At 44.7% G+C, this 17,793-nt stretch overlaps 2 protein-coding genes across 4 annotated transcripts in view; one reads left to right on the top strand and one right to left on the bottom strand.

Annotated features, from left to right (window-relative positions):
• Positions 1-17,793, bottom strand: part of ACSL1 (acyl-CoA synthetase long chain family member 1) — a 148,257-nt gene that overhangs the window by 102,353 nt on the left and 28,111 nt on the right. The window lies entirely within an intron of this gene.
• HELT (helt bHLH transcription factor) lies at positions 11,667-16,147 on the top strand. Of its 2 annotated transcripts, XM_028745026.2 has the most exons (4): positions 11,667-11,985; positions 12,633-12,737; positions 13,041-13,137; positions 15,349-16,147. In XM_028745026.2, exons 1-4 carry the CDS (start codon positions 11,959-11,961, stop codon positions 15,834-15,836), a joined length of 717 nt encoding a protein of 238 aa, XP_028600859.2. In that variant the 5' UTR covers positions 11,667-11,958; the 3' UTR covers positions 15,837-16,147. The 2 variants fall into 2 exon arrangements, with proteins under 2 accessions (XP_028600859.2, XP_077790370.1); XM_077934244.1 differs by lacking the exon at positions 11,667-11,985 and having other exon boundaries at positions 12,044-12,737.

A 17,793-nucleotide genomic window follows, 5' to 3' on the forward strand; every position in this document is an offset into this window, starting at 1 on the left:
ATAAAAAAATTGTCTAGTAGCACCTTAGAGACCAACTAAGTTTGTTCTTGGTATGAGCTTTCGTGTGCATGCACACTGTTTGCATATGTGCTATGAGTAATGCATGCCAGGCCAGCCCCACTCATCCACAATCAAAGAATTGATGAGTTCGTTCTTATTTTGGACTGATCTAGCATTTTACACCAGAACAGCCCTACCAGGGTTACAGATGTTAACCAGCTACCGTCCCTGTTCTTAATCTAGTTAGGCTGTCCCCCTGCAGAATATAACTTGACCCTTCTGTAGAAGATTTCAGTAGAAGATTTCAAAGTTAGCATTATCGCCTGCTAATGTTTGCAAATCAAGATGCTGTAAAAAGCACAAGAGCATAGGTTAATAATATAATCACCATTCCTAATGGGGAGTGTGTATACATCCTGCTCCTTGCACTGGACCCTTTTAAAAGTCTGTAAATGCTATTGTTAGAATTTGTGCCTCGCCATCAGAGTTCAGGGTGCGTAATTAATATTTTTAAATAGGGTAATTGGTACTGCATATGTTTTCCTTTATCTTTTACAACTACATGAGTGGCAGAAATTCAGAAGGGTGGATTTTTGCCAGTACAGATAGAAAAAGCCGCATTTACCAAATTTCTCCTTGTTTTAGCAGTCTTTTTTATGGATAAATGTGATTATTAAAAATTAAAAGTCTGGGGGGAAATTCTGGCAATAAAACAAGATGATACATTTCTGCTTCTCTTGGAGGGTGGTGGAGATTGGTAGAGTTGTCAAGTTATCATTTGCACCTATCGTTTATTGTTTTACATCAGTAGTGATACAAAAACAAAACCAGAGAAGGCACAGCAAATGAATAACATCACTCGGAAGACAGTTGTGGAAGCACAATATGGATAATAGTGCTCAGACTGCACTTTGTTCGCTGTTTCCCCTTCTATGTTAACCTGGCCTCATCGCTAGGAAGAGGGAAGGCTGCCTAATGTCTACAACTGTTAATTAGGGTCTAGCATTGTCCACTTGGTGGCAGTATGACCAGAGCATCCCTGTATGCCTGGGTTTGAAGCTAGATTCTTATAGAAACTGGGTAGAAATTTACCAAAATTAGATTTTAAAAGGTATTTCTGCCTTGGGTAGTTCCACAGGAACTATAAGGTCACCAGCTTTTAACTGGGTTCTGCTCTAGTGCCTTTCTGCCGTCATTGGCGGAGAATAATGCTTATCTCATTGCCTTGAAAAGTGTCATCTGCTGATTTCTATAGGTCAGCCTTCCCCCAACCTGCTGCCCTCCCCTTATCTCGGACTGCAATTTCTATCTACTGCAGCCTGCATGGTTATTATTATTATTATTATTTATTAAATTTGTATACTGCCCTTCATCTGTAGATTTCAGGGCAGTTTATAGTTGTACTCCAAAGCATCTGCAGGGGACCAAGCCAGGGAAGGCTACTGTAGCTCAAGCTGCTCTTAAACATATAGGAGCCATTCAGGTTCCAGAAATGTCTAGTTTATCTGCTGGAATGGCATATGATTTACAGGACAGGGAATGCACACACAGCCATGTTAAATTTTGCATCAGGCAGTTCTAACTAAATGTGAGCCATTCAGGGATCATAAAATATCAAATGCCTGGGATATTTCAAGGGTTCTGCACTCATCCTTAGCACCTTGACATTGACCTATTGCACATGTATCATTTCTGACTTCCTAACCAGGGAAGTGGGTGGTGCTGTGGGTTAAACCACAGAGCCTAGGACTTGCTGATCAGAAGGTCGGTGGTTCGAAACCCCACGATGGGGTGAGCTCCCGTTGCTCGGTCCCTGCTCCTGCCAACCTAGCAGTTCAAAAGCACGTCAAAGTGCAAGTAGATAAATAGGTACCGCTCCAGCAGGAAGGTAAATGGCGTTTCTGTGCACTGCTCTGGTTTGCCAGAAGCGGCTTAGTCATGCTGGCTACATGACCCGGAAGCTGTACGCCGGCTCCTTCGGCCAATAAAGCAAGATGAGCGATGCAACCCCAGAGTCGGCCACAACTGGACCTAATGGTCAGGGGTCCCTTTACCTTTACCTGTAACCAGGGTTAAGAGAGCAAGAGAACCTGTGTGCTTCCCCTCTCCCTCCTTCTCTTCTCTTCTCCTCTGCTATGCAAACTCCCTTCCTTTCTCTTTTCAGAGGTAATCATGCTGCACAGCTCCATTTCTGCCAATATTAATGCTAACCATGGCTAGTTTTCAGGCAGAGGCTGGAACCAGGGTTAAGAGAAGGATTGGCAACACTAGCCGAGTTTGCATGTGAGAGGACGATGAAGAAGAAGTGTACAAGCCTGTGGAGTCTTGCTTGATTTCCTAAACACAGCTAGGAGAACAAGAACACCAGGCCCCTAATACTGGTTTGCCAAGCTGTTTTTCTGGCAAGGCTCCTCTTTTCTAATAGCTGCATGATAGGAGCAAATTCAGATCAGGTTTTTTAGACAGGACAGGACTGGACAGGACTGTGGCTGCCCCACCCTCTTGCCCACAGGACACACATGTGCAGGTCATCCAAGAAGAAGAAGAAGAAGAGTTTGGATTTGATATCCCACTTTATCACTACCCTAGGGAGTCTCAAAGCAGCTACCATTCTCCTTTCCCTTCCTCCCCCACAACAAACACTCTTTGAGGTGAGTGAGGCTGAGAGACTTCAGAGAAGTGTGACTAGCTCAAGGTCACCCATCAGCTGCATGTGGAGGAGTGGGGACGCAAACCCGATTCACCAGATTACGAGTCTACCGCTCTTAACCACTACACCACACTGGCTCTCTAGCAACTCACCTATGTGATAACCCCCAGTACAGTGGTACCTTGGTTTAACCCAGTACAGTGGTACCTCGGTTTAAGAACAGTCCTGTTTAAGAACAATTCGGTTTACGAACTTCACAAAACCGGAAATAGTGTCCCAGATTGAGAACTTTACCTCGGTCTAAGAATGGAATCCAAATGGTGGAAGGGCACCGGCGGTGGGAAGCCTCAGTTTTAGGGAAAGCGTGCCTCAGTTTAAGAATGGAGGGAGATTATTGCGGGGGAGACAGACTCCCAAACGTGTGGCTAGTAGCCATCTCTGCCTTAGTGCATTTCAGAAAACTGGCCCTAGGAGAAAATAATTGCAGGTGGCCTGGCATATAGAAGAGCCTTCAGCAGGTTCATGATGAAAGCTTTCTTGCCAAGCACATTACCAGGGTCATGCCTCTAGTTGTGTAGAAAGGATGTGCCTTTAGAACAGCCTCCTTCTGGACCTCCACCCAAATCTGAACTTGAGCATTTTTTGAAGCCAATGGAAGGTACTTTTCTTCAGGCAGGCATTGGAAACTGGCTATAGCAACAGATTACTATGAAAGGGTTTGTTTACTAGCAGCATAACTGCAATTATTATTAAATTTCTTTTTTTGTTATATATGCCACATATCACCTCTTTGATAGATGAGCAATCATTAGACAATGATAACTACATACCACTGTAAGCAAGCAAATATATTATATTACATTGGGCAGTTTTTCCTGGTGTTCATTCAGACATGGATTTGTATTTTTTAAAGCTCAGAGACAGTTTGGGAGGACAGAGATGTGGAGTTTTCTGCTCAACTGCACCATCTGCTTCTACTCTCCCATCTTGACAATCTGCTCTGCTGTTTTTCTTTTGCATGGGTGTTCTGTGTTTTTTAATGTTTGGATTGTTAGCTGCTTTGATTTTTGTGTGTGTAAGAAAACCAAGGGAATAAATTTCTAAAAGCCCATTAAAACTGACCTCTGTAATTCACTGTAGGTGGTGCTGCCCTTGAAGATGACTCAGAAGCTTCAGTGGGTGGGAAACACTATAGCTGCCTTCCTAAAAGGATATGGAGTGGCATGTGCATATCTGACTACTGTTCTGCAAATAACATTGCTTATCTGTTTCCTTCTGAGCACAACTCAAGGTGCTGGTTTAACCATTACACCACTTCATCACTTTCTCTCACTCTTCCACTCCCCTTGCTATTGTTGTCCCCGCCCCCAGACCAGACACTCCTGCACAAACTCCTCATAACTGCTAGGAGTAAGTCCTTTACAGCCCTGAAATGATAAGATGATATTCTTATCAAAGTTAACATATGTTCCCCTTCTTCCCACATTCCCCCAAAAGTTTGTAAGACCTTGTTATTCTTGCTAGAATCCAGTGACTCTAACAGATCTGCTTTTAAGTCTAGCTGGTGGGTTTTTCCCTAATCAGTTTGATTGTTTGTAGCCAATGGACATTACAGTATGAACACAATAAAAAAAGTCCTCCCAGTAGCACCTTAGAGACCAACTAAGTTTGTTATTGGTATGAGCTTTCGTGTGCATGCGTATCTGAAGAAGTGTGCATGCACACGAAAGCTCATACCAATAACAAACTTAGTTGGTCTCTAAGGTGCTACTGGAGGGAATTTTTGTTTGTTTGTTTGTTTCGACTACGGCAGACCAACACGGCTACCTACCTGTAACTAGAAATATGAACACAAATCGCACAGCTGCAAAACAGAACAAAAAGCATTGCATACACCAGAACAAGCCAAATCTACAAAGTCAACATCCCTAGGATTAAGAACTGGTGGTTGTATTTAGCTTCAGCTCCCATAAACAACTTCATACTGACTTTGCAGTTATTAATAATTTTCTTAGATGGTTAGTGCTATAGTTAAAGTTTATTTCTATGCTGCCCTTCAACCCCCTCCCCAAAAAGCCCCCAAGGCGGTTCACACACGATAATTCCCAGATACAAAACTCAACCAAAAAATAAATTTAAAAAGTACAACTTACACACAAAAAATAGAGAGCAAAATCTTAATATTTCAGAAAAGACCAATTGCAAAATATATTCATGTTCCTTTGCCCAAATGGGAAACGGCAGCCCCCAGAAAGTCACCAGGGAGAGCAGAAGTAAATCCTTAGGGGGTATCTCATCCTTACAAAGGTCCCAAGCAGAGGTGTGGGAGGTGGGAAGACTGCAGCAGATTCTGGACTGAGATTGCAGAATTCTCCAGAAATAAAACATCCACTTACTGGAGAGTAAAGGTAAAGGACCCCTGGATGCTCCAGTCAAAGAGGTTGCAGCGCTGTGGTCTAAACCACTGAGCTTCTTGGGCTTACAGATGAGAAGGTTGGCAGCTCGAATCCCTGCAATGGGGTGAGCTCCCATTGCTCTGTCCCAGCTCCTGTCGACTGGAGAGTGCATCTCATTGGCACTCAATGGGCCCTGTGTCTGAGCAAGCATGTATAGGATCCCACAGTTAGTCTTGGCTTCTCTGATTCACGAACTAAATGCACAACAAGTGAAGTTCTGACCCACCGCCTGCTACTGCCAATGATATAAAAGGATCTGTGAAAAGCAAAGACCCCACATTGCCAGTGTCATTGCACAGCATAGGAACTGTATGTTACAAAGACCTTCACCAGCCTGGATAGCTCAGCTGGATAGTGCATGGTGCTGTTAACACCAAGGTTGCAGGTTCAGTCCCTGAATGGGACAGCTGCATATCCCTGCATTGCCGGGGGTTGGACTAGATGATCCTCAGGGTGCCCTTCCAACTCTATGATTCTATGCATACTGATAATCTTATTAATGCAGCTTTTGATAATACCTCTCTGTGCAAAATACAATGATCAAGAGCAGAAGGAAAGGCATTCTTGAGATTGAACTCTACCTTTGGAACAGCCTTCCTTCAGAGGTCCACCCAACTCTGAGCTTGAGTGGGAGGGATTATTTTTCAGGTGGGCTTTGGAAACTTCTCACGCAGCCATAGATTGCTTTAATGGGGTTTGTTTAACAGCAACATACTTTATCTGTTATATATATATATATATATATATATATATATATATATATATATACACACACACACACACACACACACACACACACACACGTTATATAAGTCATACGTCATCTGTAAATAGATAATAAATACGTACCAGTGTTAGCCAGCAAACATTTTACATTTCATCTGTCATGGATGCTTTAGCTGCATTGCAAGGGGTTGGGCCAAATGATCTTTGGGGTCCCTGCCAACTCCACAATACTATGATTCTACAATGGGCTTCATTTCAAATTCCATCATCTACCTGTGTTGGAATACGGTAATAAAATAGCTCCCAAGACCTTGAGTTCCTCAGTGAAGTGTATTTTTATATTTAAAAGAAAATGAGAAAAACCTCTCATCCGTCAATTAGGAAGCCAGAATTAAAAACCCAGAATGTAGGCTAGCTTTTGCCAACCTCTAGATGTTACAGATTACAGTTCCCATCATGCTGGTTGGGGCTGATGGGAGTTGTAGTCCAAAGCTTCTGGAGGGAACCAGGCTGTCTTAAGACAGGTGTAGACTATCTAGAGAAAGCAGCAGTGGCTCAGAGCTGGATAAGTGTGTTGTGCACAACTAATGGCAGGTCACAATGAAGGGAATGTACATCACCTTATAAGTCAGGAATGAGGGTCCTGTGGCCCTGCAGATGTCCATTGGCAATGCTGACTGGGGGGCTGATGTAGTCCCAAACATCTGGAAGGCCACAGGATCCCCATTCCCTATTCTGAAAGGGGGTTACATTGATTGCACCCCTGGATGTGCATTGCATAATGTAAGGAGCAGTGCCGGATTTATGTATAGGCTAAGTAGACTGAAGCCTAGAGCCTCTAAATCAAGGGGGCATTGCCAGCCCGCCCGCTCCCCAGCAGGCAGTCTCCCCTCTCCCAAAATTGCTAACCCAAGACTTCATGCGAGGACAGGGCACCACCAGTGAAAAGGCCCTGCTCTGTGTAGCTCCTGCCCTGTCATCTTGTTTTTGTAGAATCTTGTTTGTCCTCAGTAACCAAAATTATATTATCAATATATACAAGCAGAAAAGTTCTTTTCCTTCATCTGCAAGAAATCATACAAAACAAAGTGGTACTAATAAAGAAAAGTTCCAGGGTGGCAATAGAAAGCAAACTAAAAATGCTTTTGCAGTTCATCAAAACTATCCAGCAATATAAAGTTATAGGAAAACTGGTGCTATTAACAGTAATCCTTCTAGTTGGTTAATTGGTTTGGCAACTTCCATGCACATGATGTGTGATGCTAATTATTCCCCCCAATAGTTAAATGATAGCTAATCAGAGGCAGCTCGTTGGGAGAACTATGAGATTCAGGTGACGGTCAGATGCCTTGTCAATCCCAGCAGGTATATAAGAGGACAACCCGGACTGTGGCCTGCCCACACTCCACAGGGCAAAAGCAGAAAAGATATTTATTTTACACTGGAACACAATTTAATAGGAATTTACTATTAATAGGAATATACTACTCTTATTAGTCCTGTATACAAGCCCTCTAGCATATAAAGGTAAAATGATATACGTCCAAGGTTAGTTATAATTTCTCTTTCTAAATTTACATTTTTAATACATTGGTACCTAGGGTTAAGAACTTAATGTGTTCTGGAGGTTCGTTCTTAACCTGAAACTGTTCTTAGCCTGAAGCACCACTTTAGCTAATGGGGCCTCCCGCTGCCGCCGCGCTGCCAGAGCACGATTTCTATTCTCATCCTGAAGCAAAGTTCTTAACCCGAGGTACTATTTCTGGGTTAGCGGAGTCTGTAACCTGAAGCATCTGTAACCTGAAGCGTCTGTAACTCGAGGTACCGCTGTATTGTTACAGTTAACTTATATAACTACATATACACATACACAACAAAGGAGGAAATATAGGTTGCAATCCTTTACACATGGGAATAAGTTCCATTTTTATATTTTGCCATAATTACAATTATTTTTCCATGCCACCGTTCCGCCAAGGAGTTCAGGGTGACATACACAGTCCCCTCCCCCATTTTCCCTCACAACAACCTTGTGGAGTAGGCTAGGCTGAGAGAAAACTACTAACCCAAGGTCACCCCAGTGAGCATCATGGCCAAGTAGGGATTTGAACTCTACTGTCCCAGATTCCTAGCTCAGCACTCTAACCACTGCACAACACTGCCTCTACATCAGCTACATGTTGATTACAGTGGGACTTATTTCCTGGTAAAAATTTCTAGGATTGGGGTGTTAGGACCTCGATTCAATTTCTTTCCACGACAGCACAAAACAAAAACAGTTGGGTTGGCCCTGAAATCAGGGTGTGCGAAGCTCAACAAAGATCCAAAACCATTTGAAATTATTGTTTTGCTGCCACCCCAACTTGCATTTATGCCTGTGAATGACTCTCTATAACTTTATCCCCGTCATCAAAGATCCTTCTTTAAATGAAGCAAATGGCTACTATGGAAGAAGGATTGAGTAGAGAGGCAATGCTGAAGTAAGAACAAGAACCTCTTCTTGCTTTTGTGTGGTATTTCTCTTGCCAGATATTAGCCTGTTAAAATAAGTGCAGGTTACAGCATAATTTCCTTAAAAGGTTTAGAATTGGGGGGGGGGGTTTCTTCCAAGTATGCCAACTGTGCTCAAATGCAGGTGTCAGTGCTTTTATGAGTTTATGTCATGTTTCTGTATCATATACATTCTTAACATTAATGTATGCAATTACCGCATAATTAAGAAATAATTAATATTCTATATTAATAGCTGTATGGTATTCGGTGTCAATTTGCGGCAGCGCTTTAACAGGTGTATGCTAGCATGAGGCATTAAGTCCAATCCTTTGCATGTTTACACAGTAAGTCCCATTCTATTCAATGGAGATTGCTCCTAAGTAAAATACACAGAGGATTGCAGCCTTTAAATAAATGGATGGAAAGAACTGCTTTGCATTCAAACTGCCTTGTTTCTTGTGTGTGAAGAAAAACAAGAGCGTTTTCCAGATTTATGTCTCATTGCTAAAGTGCTTAAAAATAAATCGCAAACCAAGGGAGCTTTTTCTATGTATATACATGAAATCATGGCCATAGGGAGTACCCATTTCTAAATGTATGAAACATGTGCACTCTACTGTTTATGATGAATAAAAGAGTGGTGTGATGGGGTTTTTGTGTTTTTCTGGAGAGTTAAACTATAAATGCTCTGGAAGTCTCCAACTGGAAATGTGTCAAGAGCTTTCCAAAGCAGCTCATAATGTCTGTCTGGGGCCCTCATTGTTAGTCTGAGCAGAGATGTAACGTTAGAAATCAGAAGTAAAAGCAAACATCTCCCCTTAATATGCCATAACGTTTCCAGCACTCCAGCTCCATCACCCCTGTCATATCCACTTTGCATGTGTCCTTTCTAGCTTCCATTGTCAGCCTGAACCTGCTGCACCTCATCCAAGCCTGTCCTGACCGAGACACAATTCTCCGGCAGGGAAAAAGAAGCAAATAAACAAGTTGAGTGGTGTAAAAAAAAGGGGGGTTGCCTTGCAGGTGCCTGCAGCTGGCGGTTAACACAGACAGTAAGAGGATCAACTCCATCTCCACTGGCTGGAGAGAGAGGGAGAGAAATAAAGCTCCCACATTTACTATTCACAGTTTAGTTAATTTGGATGATAACGGTTAGTTTCTAATCCCATTGTACAGAATTGAATATACTGAAACCTACAAGCCTTCTGAAAGAGGGTATCTTGCAAACAGAACAACAATCAGGAGCGTCTCCCCCCCCCCCCCCCAGACTGAACCGTGCAAGACACGCACAGTTTTGGATAACATTTTGTAGGGGTTTGTTTAGTCACCCATCAGGTTGCAGACAAAACAGGTTACAGACAAAGCATCAAGAAGCGAGAACTCTTTAAACAGACAAGAATCTGAATTTGCATTTTGCTGCAATCAAAAAAATAAATACAAAATAACCAAAAGCTAACCAAAACTACAGTTCTAGGAGATATTAAATGGCACAGTTTCCTTCATCTAAAAATAAAATAATAAAAACCAGGGAGGAGAAGAGTAACCTATTTTTTAAAACAGTTTGCAGAACGTCTCTCTGAAACTATATTTCTGACTCTCTTTTTTTAAAAACACGTTCATAATATTGCTTTGGAGAATACACCGTTTCCACGATGGAACGGACTAAAGTTTGGATACACTGGCACACATCTCCAAAGTCTAGGTGATGTTTTTATTTGGACGTGCAAACTATAGTCACATTCTGAGTTGAATTTGTTATTCATTTAGTCGATGTGTAAATTGGGCTAGTTTGAGGGGCGGGGGTGTCCCTATACAACTAAATAAGAAGGTGCCAATGAAAGTTGAAAGAGGCACGAAAATGCGCTCCGAAGCTTTGGAGAGGAAAAGGATACACCCTCTTTTTTAGCTAATTTCCTCAAGTTCCTGTTTGTGTGTTTTCGATATTTTCCTCTTCAAGCCTTTCAAAAGAAAGCAAGCAACTTCCCCAAGCTCCATTATTCCCTCTCCGGCCCCCCCTCGGACAAACTTGTTGCCCCCCAAAAAGACAGCCCTTTGCGCTCTCAAGGCGAGAAGCGCGGCTGCCAGAACAGAGGCCCTAGGAAAAAAGTTAACAATGCTGTGAAAATATGTTTGCAGAAAATAGACAATTGTTGGATTAGACGTATTCAAGTATGAAATAATGCCTTTTTGTGTAAAAACTTCAGCAATGTGCGTGTACAAAAGTTCCCTGTGGCAGTTACTTGCTCCCTTTGTGAGCGTTGCGCTTTGGCGTCTCCACTTGGCGCATTTCACTCCCAGCCCCTTTAAACGCGATTGTTTCTTTCTTTCTAATGACATTTACCGGATCAAAACATGCTGTTAATTCGATCAGAAAGCTTTACCCTCCCTAACAATGCCACAATAATTTATCCTGAAGTTTGTTAAATTGACCAAAATTAGGCAAATGAATAGGGGGTCTGTAGGCGACCCTTCTCGCAGGTGACACCACATAATGCACTCTCAGACCAGCTGCGATCCCCTCTTTATTTTGCCCCTCTTTTCTTTGACCCGCATTATTAAGATTTAGGCCCAATGAAACCATTCACACTTTTCAATGGGATATTTTCCTATAGGATAATAGGCTACAAATTGAGCCTCTCCAAAGCGGCGAGGAGGAGGGGAAATATAACAACCTCGAGAGACACACACACACTACAGAAACGACCGTCGTGTGCCAAAGGTTTGAGAGAGGCTCCTAAGGTCTGCAGAGGGGAGGAGAGAAAAATTTAAAGGACGGGGTGGGGGGAGAGAGAGAATCTCGTGCCAGCCTCCAGTCCCCACACCTGCCGGGGTGTCCCCGCCACATAAAGCGGGAGAAACAAAAAGGCCTGGCTGCCATCTCTCATAAAGATGGACGTGTCACCAAGTCGTGTGAGAAAAGCCTGAGAACAAACGGGCCCACTCCGTCTCCAAGGGCTCTTCCTTGAACTGGGCGGAACAGCCTATTAAGGGCTTACTTAATTACTTTAATGACTCTGGACAGGCTTTAAAATGCAGTCAGCGCTTGGACAGGGAAGGGGGGCGGCGGCAGGGTGTGTGCATGTGTGTGTTGGGCTGGGGGGAGAGTGTGGGGTGCCTGGGATTTGTAAACAGGCGGCCGTCGTGTGAGAGACCGACCAGGCGCTTGGCGGCCCAGTGAAAGAAGACGGCCAGTGTTTCGCAGCCTGCAGGCGCGCCACTGCGCTCAGCTCCCTCAGCCCTGCGCGGGTCGTTGCCATGCAAATGCCCTTCGGGGGCCGATCACGTGTCCTTTGAAGGGCCACGTGGAGTGACAAAGCTGATCTGACGTCCCCCCACCCCACCCTTACACGCCCCTTAGGCTGGGGGTGTGGGGTGGGTGGGGGAAGACCCGAACATACACACATTTTAAAAAACTGATCTTTAATGCATGCCTCCTCCTCCTCCTAAGGCTGCTTTCCCTAATCCTGGGGAATCAGGCAGGCCATGAATATATCCCCCCCCCCCTCCCTCAGAAATGATCGCTTTATAAACCGCTCCTTGGAAGTTAGGGCTCTGCAATCCACCTGGGCCACTTGAAGGAGGACATCGGGTGCCTTCTGCGAGCTTCTCCCCCAGCAGCGGCTTCTTGTCACGATGGCCTCCAAATTGAAGGAACGGAAAGTGAGTTGGAGAAGGGAAGGTGCCCTGCGCGCTGCCACCGGGCTCGACCTTTCCTCAAGGAACTGGTGGCCCTTAGCTGCACAGGCTTAGACATCGGTTTTGAGGCTTGTGATGATGTGTGGGATGGGGGGGGGGGGCAGTACCAGAACTCAGGAAATAGAAAGAAAGAGGCGAAGTCTCGAAAGTGATGAGATATAGGAACCTTGCAGTATTGGGCGCTTCATATATCTGGACGTTTCAAATCTCGTATGGAAGATTCCAATATCTCAGTTTTGAGGCTTTGCCGTCCCCCACCCCAGTTTGCCTTCTTAGGATTATGGTACCATCAGCAAATGATGGACCCATCATCGTCTCCAGCAGTAGGGATGCTGCATTGCCAAATTTTGGGGAGGTTTTTGTTTCTTTTTTGTCTCCAATATGTCAAAAGCTTGGAGAGTTGGATAGGAGGAGCTCACAAGTGCCTGGCTCTTAAAGGGCTGCTCCAAGCTGTACAGAAGTAGGTTGTTGAAGAGCAGAGAAGTGCCTGGAGACGTCAAGAAAAATGAAAGGTGATGGAGCGACTTCGCGTTCTGATGCGATGCTCCCTTCCATCTTGCCATACCACACGTGTGTCTAGCCTAAGCCTGTCGTTCTCATGCATTTTCCAGAGGATCCCGGTCTCCCATAAAGTGATCGAGAAAAGGAGAAGGGACCGGATCAACCGCTGTCTGAACGAACTCGGGAAGACGGTGCCAATGGCTTTGGCAAAACAGGTGCGCATCCCAAAGTTGCGTTTTGCGTCTTTTCGGCCGAGAGGGGAAGCAATTTGCGTACGTGGGGTTACTTAGGAGTGGCTGCTGCTGCTGTTCTTTTTGCGTGGAGAGGGGTGTGTGTATGTGGGCAGTTTGCAATATAAGGGGATCGTGATCATAGCTTTGTGAATGAAACAAGTGTGGCTTATCCCTGCTCATTTGCAAGCCTTTTTGTCGTTAGGTTAACTCACTGGATTCAAAGCTCCGGGTGCACGGGGTTGGAAAACAACTCCCTGAAGTCCTGTCTGCCTTTGTGCATTTCAGAGTTCCGGCAAGCTGGAGAAAGCGGAGATCCTGGAGATGACCGTCCAGTACCTGCGGGCCCTTCACTCTGCAGATTTCCCTCGCGGGAGAGAAAAGGGTAGGCGCGCTCTTCTTCCGTGGCTGTGCGTTTCTGGCCACGCAGGCGCGCAGGGAGAAGACCCTTGGCCGGGAACTGCTGGCTGAGCTCTCAGAAGCCTTGGGAATGGATCACCCTTTGCTGTGGGAAATCCCATTAGTGAAATTGGGGGATCCTGGCGACACGGGTGGAGAGGGAAAGAAATCTCAGCTTGCGACACTGGGAGGGATTTTGGACACAAACGTTTTCACGACCAGATTAGTGGTCCAGGGGTTAAATCGCCAAGGGCAACCCACTAGCTCTTAGTCTCAGACCCCCAGTGCAATCCTCTATAAATCTTCTCAGAAGTAAGTCCCATTGATTACAATGGGGCCTGCTCCCAGATAAATGGGTGTGGGGTGGGTGGCCTCAGTTTTCAGTATGTAATTTGGAATCAGTGATTCTACCTCACAGTGAATGGATTGCATGGAACATAAATAAACAATCCTTTATATGAATTAAACTCCCCCCCCCAAAAAAAAAAGAGTAAGCAAATTAATGGAAGGTGGAGTTCTCAGTGATTAGAGACAGTGCATTACAGTAGCTTATGCATTGCTTTGATGCATAGTGACAGTGCTTTACAGTAGCTTATGCATTGCTCCAAGCCTGGGTGGTTTTGGAGACAAGAGTGCAGGACTCAAACAACATTTCATTTGATCCAGCAAGGTAACTTCATTCCCTGATAAGGAATGATTTTACAGACTTGTGAGATGTAGAATAATGAACAAATAGTGCATTTATTATGGCACAATCTTCTGTGACCAACAGCCCACTTCATCAGCTGGATGAAGCATTAATACTCAGCAGATGTATATGATGTGAACATATACTCAAATAGGTGTATATTTTTTGTATATACCTGGCTACATAGGGGGGAAGCCCAGTGCAAAATTGTTGGCTGAGAATTTATCAGTACACTCTGAGGCTGTGTACGCACTATACCTTTAAAGCACATTATTTCCATCAAATATCTCTGGGCACTGTAGTTTACTCATCACAGAGTTGCAATTCCCAGCAACCCTTAAGAAACAAAAGTGCTCAGAATTCTTTGAGTGGGAACCTGTGCTTCAAATGTGCTTTAAACATAGCTGCTTTTCCTACCTTAACTAGCAAGACTGCAGAGCATGGGTTGCTCTGTTCTTATGCTGTATTTGCTGATTTGTTAGGCTTCATGGGATGTGTATTGAGCATTCATTTTGAGTTATTGTGGGAGGTTATGTGATGTCACATCAAGCGATTGTTATCTCACACTTTCCAGTGGGTTTTCCCATCACTGGGGTAGGGAGTGAACTCATCCACACTCCCTTTTGTCCTGTGATTTATTCCATTTGCCCCATGATTTCTAGGCACGGGTCTGCGAGGTTTTTCTTCTGTCCTTCCTCCTTCCCCTGGAAAACCCACAGTTTACTGCTGAATCAGTACATACATAAATCTGGAGAAAACCCATTTGACGTTTGTTCTGATGCAGTAGTAAACCACAGGTTTTCCCAGGGGAAGTGGCAGGACAAAAGGAACACCTCTTGGCCCCCTGCCTAGAAATCATGATACAAATATAAGTGTGGATGAGCCCTTTGTCACACAAGAGCACCAAACCAACTCTAATTGTGCAACTTTAATTTGCCTGTATATGGCTGAATCCTATCCGAAAACAGCAACATTCTTGAAGCATCCTTGTCAGGTTGCATTGCCTAACATGGGATGCCCATGTTAACCAATGCACCTTTCCCCATGTGTAAAATGGTCATAGAATCATAGAGTTGGAATAGACCACAAGGGCCATCGAGTCCAACCCCCTGCCAAGCAGGAAACTTGGTGAAGAAGATACAGGTGAATACCTGCAAAGGTACAGGAGCCTTGTCCTACTTTTTTACTTTGCCACTCCACTGAGACCCCCCCCCCACTTGGGAAACACTAGTTTCCAAACTCTACTTACTAAATTAGGCAAAACAGGTTCCCATTAATTTGCTGCAAGAGGCAGGAAAAACAGGGTGTCGATTGTAGGGTGGGGTGTTCGAGTTTCTTCCTGCCCCATGTAGGCAAGCCGTGGTTCCCAACCACACGCCCCACAGGGGGCAATTTGATTTTGAAGGGGGGCAGTTCAAGAATGAGTTATTAACAGTTAATGGCTTTTTAGGCTTTCTCCATGTGAATAGGAACCGCTGCTCTAACCCAATTTTTCTTTCTTTCCAACAGAGCTTCTAGCTGAATTTGCCAACTACTTTCACTATGGCTACCATGAGTGCATGAAGAACCTAGTTCACTACCTGACCACAGTGGAGAGAATGGAGACCAAGGACACCAAGTACGCCCGGATCCTGGCTTTCCTGCAGTCGAAAGCTCGCTTTGTCACCGAACCCATCTTTTCCTCACTGGGATCTCTCCCAGAGCCAGACTTCTCCTATCAGCTCCCACCAGCTCCAGACTGCTTGGGCCACAGCCCCAATGACCCTGTGTTCCAGCAGGGATCTGGACACGGCCCCTTTTCCTGGCACAGCTCCGCTAGGAGTCCCACTCTCCCTTACCTCCCCAACGCTCCTGTGCCCCTCACTGGCCACGGGCAGCAGCGCAGCACCTTCTTGTCATCCGTGCAAAGTCTGGACCGCCACTACCTCAACCTAATTGGCCATTCCCACTCCAACACATTCAGCCTGCCTTCTGGCCAGCATCCATCGGTGCTATAGCCTACGTCTGGCGTTGCCAGCTGGTTGTCCAAAAAGGGTCCCTGTGTCTTAAAGAGCTGCCAGAGAGAGAGAAGTGTGTGGCTTTTGCCTTCCCAGTGTTGCCATGCCATTGACCTTCTCCGCGTCTTGCAGCTCCTAAAGACCCAAAATGCTTTCCAAGGCCAGGCAGTGCCGAGCTCACCTGCGCATATTACCTATTTATATTATTTCAAGAGAATACATTATCTGGCCTCCTTCCACAACTGTAAATAGATATGAAATTAACGGTGGAGTGAAATAAAAATATACTTCTGGAAAAAGGTTCAGCCTGATACGTTTGCTGTGTTTATTTATTCATCCTTCTGCCAGCTGGTTCTTCTAAATGTCTGCTCTGATTTTGGCACAAATGGAGTAAGGTTAGGTGCACATTAGGTTTGTTTTGTTTTACCTTTTTAAAGAAAGCATTTTTAGAAGAAACAAACACAGCTAAGGTGAATGGAAACTCTATTTAAGCAATGGGGGAGATGCCTGTGCCAAATGGCTAAGGATGGTATCGTACACCAAGATTATTTTGCTGTTGGTTTGATAGGAGCCAGGCTGCACCACAAGACTTTAACTTATGCAGCAGTGTCCTTTGATACGGGATGGGAATACCCTGCTGTATATATGGTGTTTGTTGTTGCAACCTGGCCTTGAGACCTCCATGCTTCCTTGGAAGCAAACCTTATAGGATTTAATCTCAAGGGCTCTGGAGCCAATTCACACAATCATATTAGCATGTCATGGAATCATAGAACCTGAAGGAGCATCTCTACCCCCATTGTTCAGCCCGGACACTGAGATCCAGTGCCGAGGGCCTTCTGGTGGTTCCCTCATTGCGAGAAGTGAGGTTACAGGGAACCAGGCAGAGGGCCTTCTCGGTAGTGGCACCCACCCTGTGGAACACCCTCCCTTCAGATGTGAAGGAAATAAGCAGCTATCCCATCTTTAAAAGACATCTGAAGGCAGCCCTGTTTAGGGAAGTTTTAAATACTTAATGCTGTACTGTTTTTAACATTTGATTGGGAGCCGCCCAGAGTGGCTGGGGAGACTAACCAGATGGGCGGGGTATAAATAATAAATTATTATTATAGAATCAGAAGAACTGTAGAGTTGGAAGGGACCCCAAGTAATGCAGGAATCTCAGCCAAAGCATCCATGACAGAGAAAGGGGGCTGTTGAATGGATCCTTGCAGATCTCACCATGGAGCTGTTTTACTACTGCCCATTAAGGCACCCATGGAGGTCTCACACCATTGCACATGGGAATGCACTAGGTACCAACTGGACTCCAGGTCCACCTGGGGCCCACGGTTGGAACATTTCTTCAAGCTGCCTTATACTGAATCAGACCATTGGTCCATCCAGCAGCCCTTGGACCGTCTACCTGCAAAACATATATACTCTACCATTGAACTATGGTCATGTCCCACTGCTTGTGTGGGGAAGGTGTTCACATGTGGGTGATCAACATGCAGCAGTCATATAACCTGTGTGACTGCAGAAGCAGGTAAAAGATCTACAATACTGCACATACCACAATGGCTGTGTTTGTGTGTCCAGCCCTCCAACCTCATGCAGAGGTGAAAGTTCAAATAGCTAGAGTTTCCATGTGATCCTAGTTGAATTTCACACACACACACACACACACACACCAACAGTGATCCCATGGAAGACAACAAGTGTCTGAATGAGACCTGGGTGTTTGCTGTGTAAGTCAATACACTTTGGGAAGCTGGGCAGTGATGACCAATTACATGATTCTGTCACCCTCAGATGATTCCTGAAGTGACTTTCACATCTTAACATGCTAGATTCAGTCATGTTACTTGATCTGATTCTAGTGGAGGATTGAAAACAGAACCCACTGACTCTGGAGCAATTGCTCTCATTCAGATTAACATACTTCTGAGCAAACATAACAAAGTTGCACTGTGAA

The sequence above is a fragment of the Podarcis muralis genome, chromosome 9 (assembly GCF_964188315.1).
Source record: "Podarcis muralis chromosome 9, rPodMur119.hap1.1, whole genome shotgun sequence".
NCBI classification, from domain to species: Eukaryota; Metazoa; Chordata; class Lepidosauria; order Squamata; family Lacertidae; genus Podarcis; species Podarcis muralis.

Bases quoted from the DNA above. Each gene is read 5' to 3' on its own strand.
- HELT (XM_077934244.1), top strand. From the start codon at position 12,537: ATGGAGCGACTTCGCGTTCTGATGCGATGCTCCCTTCCATCTTGCCAT. The intron at 12,738-13,040 runs GTGCGCATCCCA...TGTGCATTTCAG, and splicing joins CAATGGCTTTGGCAAAACAG to AGTTCCGGCAAGCTGGAGAA. The intron at 13,138-15,348 runs GTAGGCGCGCTC...TCTTTCCAACAG, and splicing joins CCCTCGCGGGAGAGAAAAGG to AGCTTCTAGCTGAATTTGCC.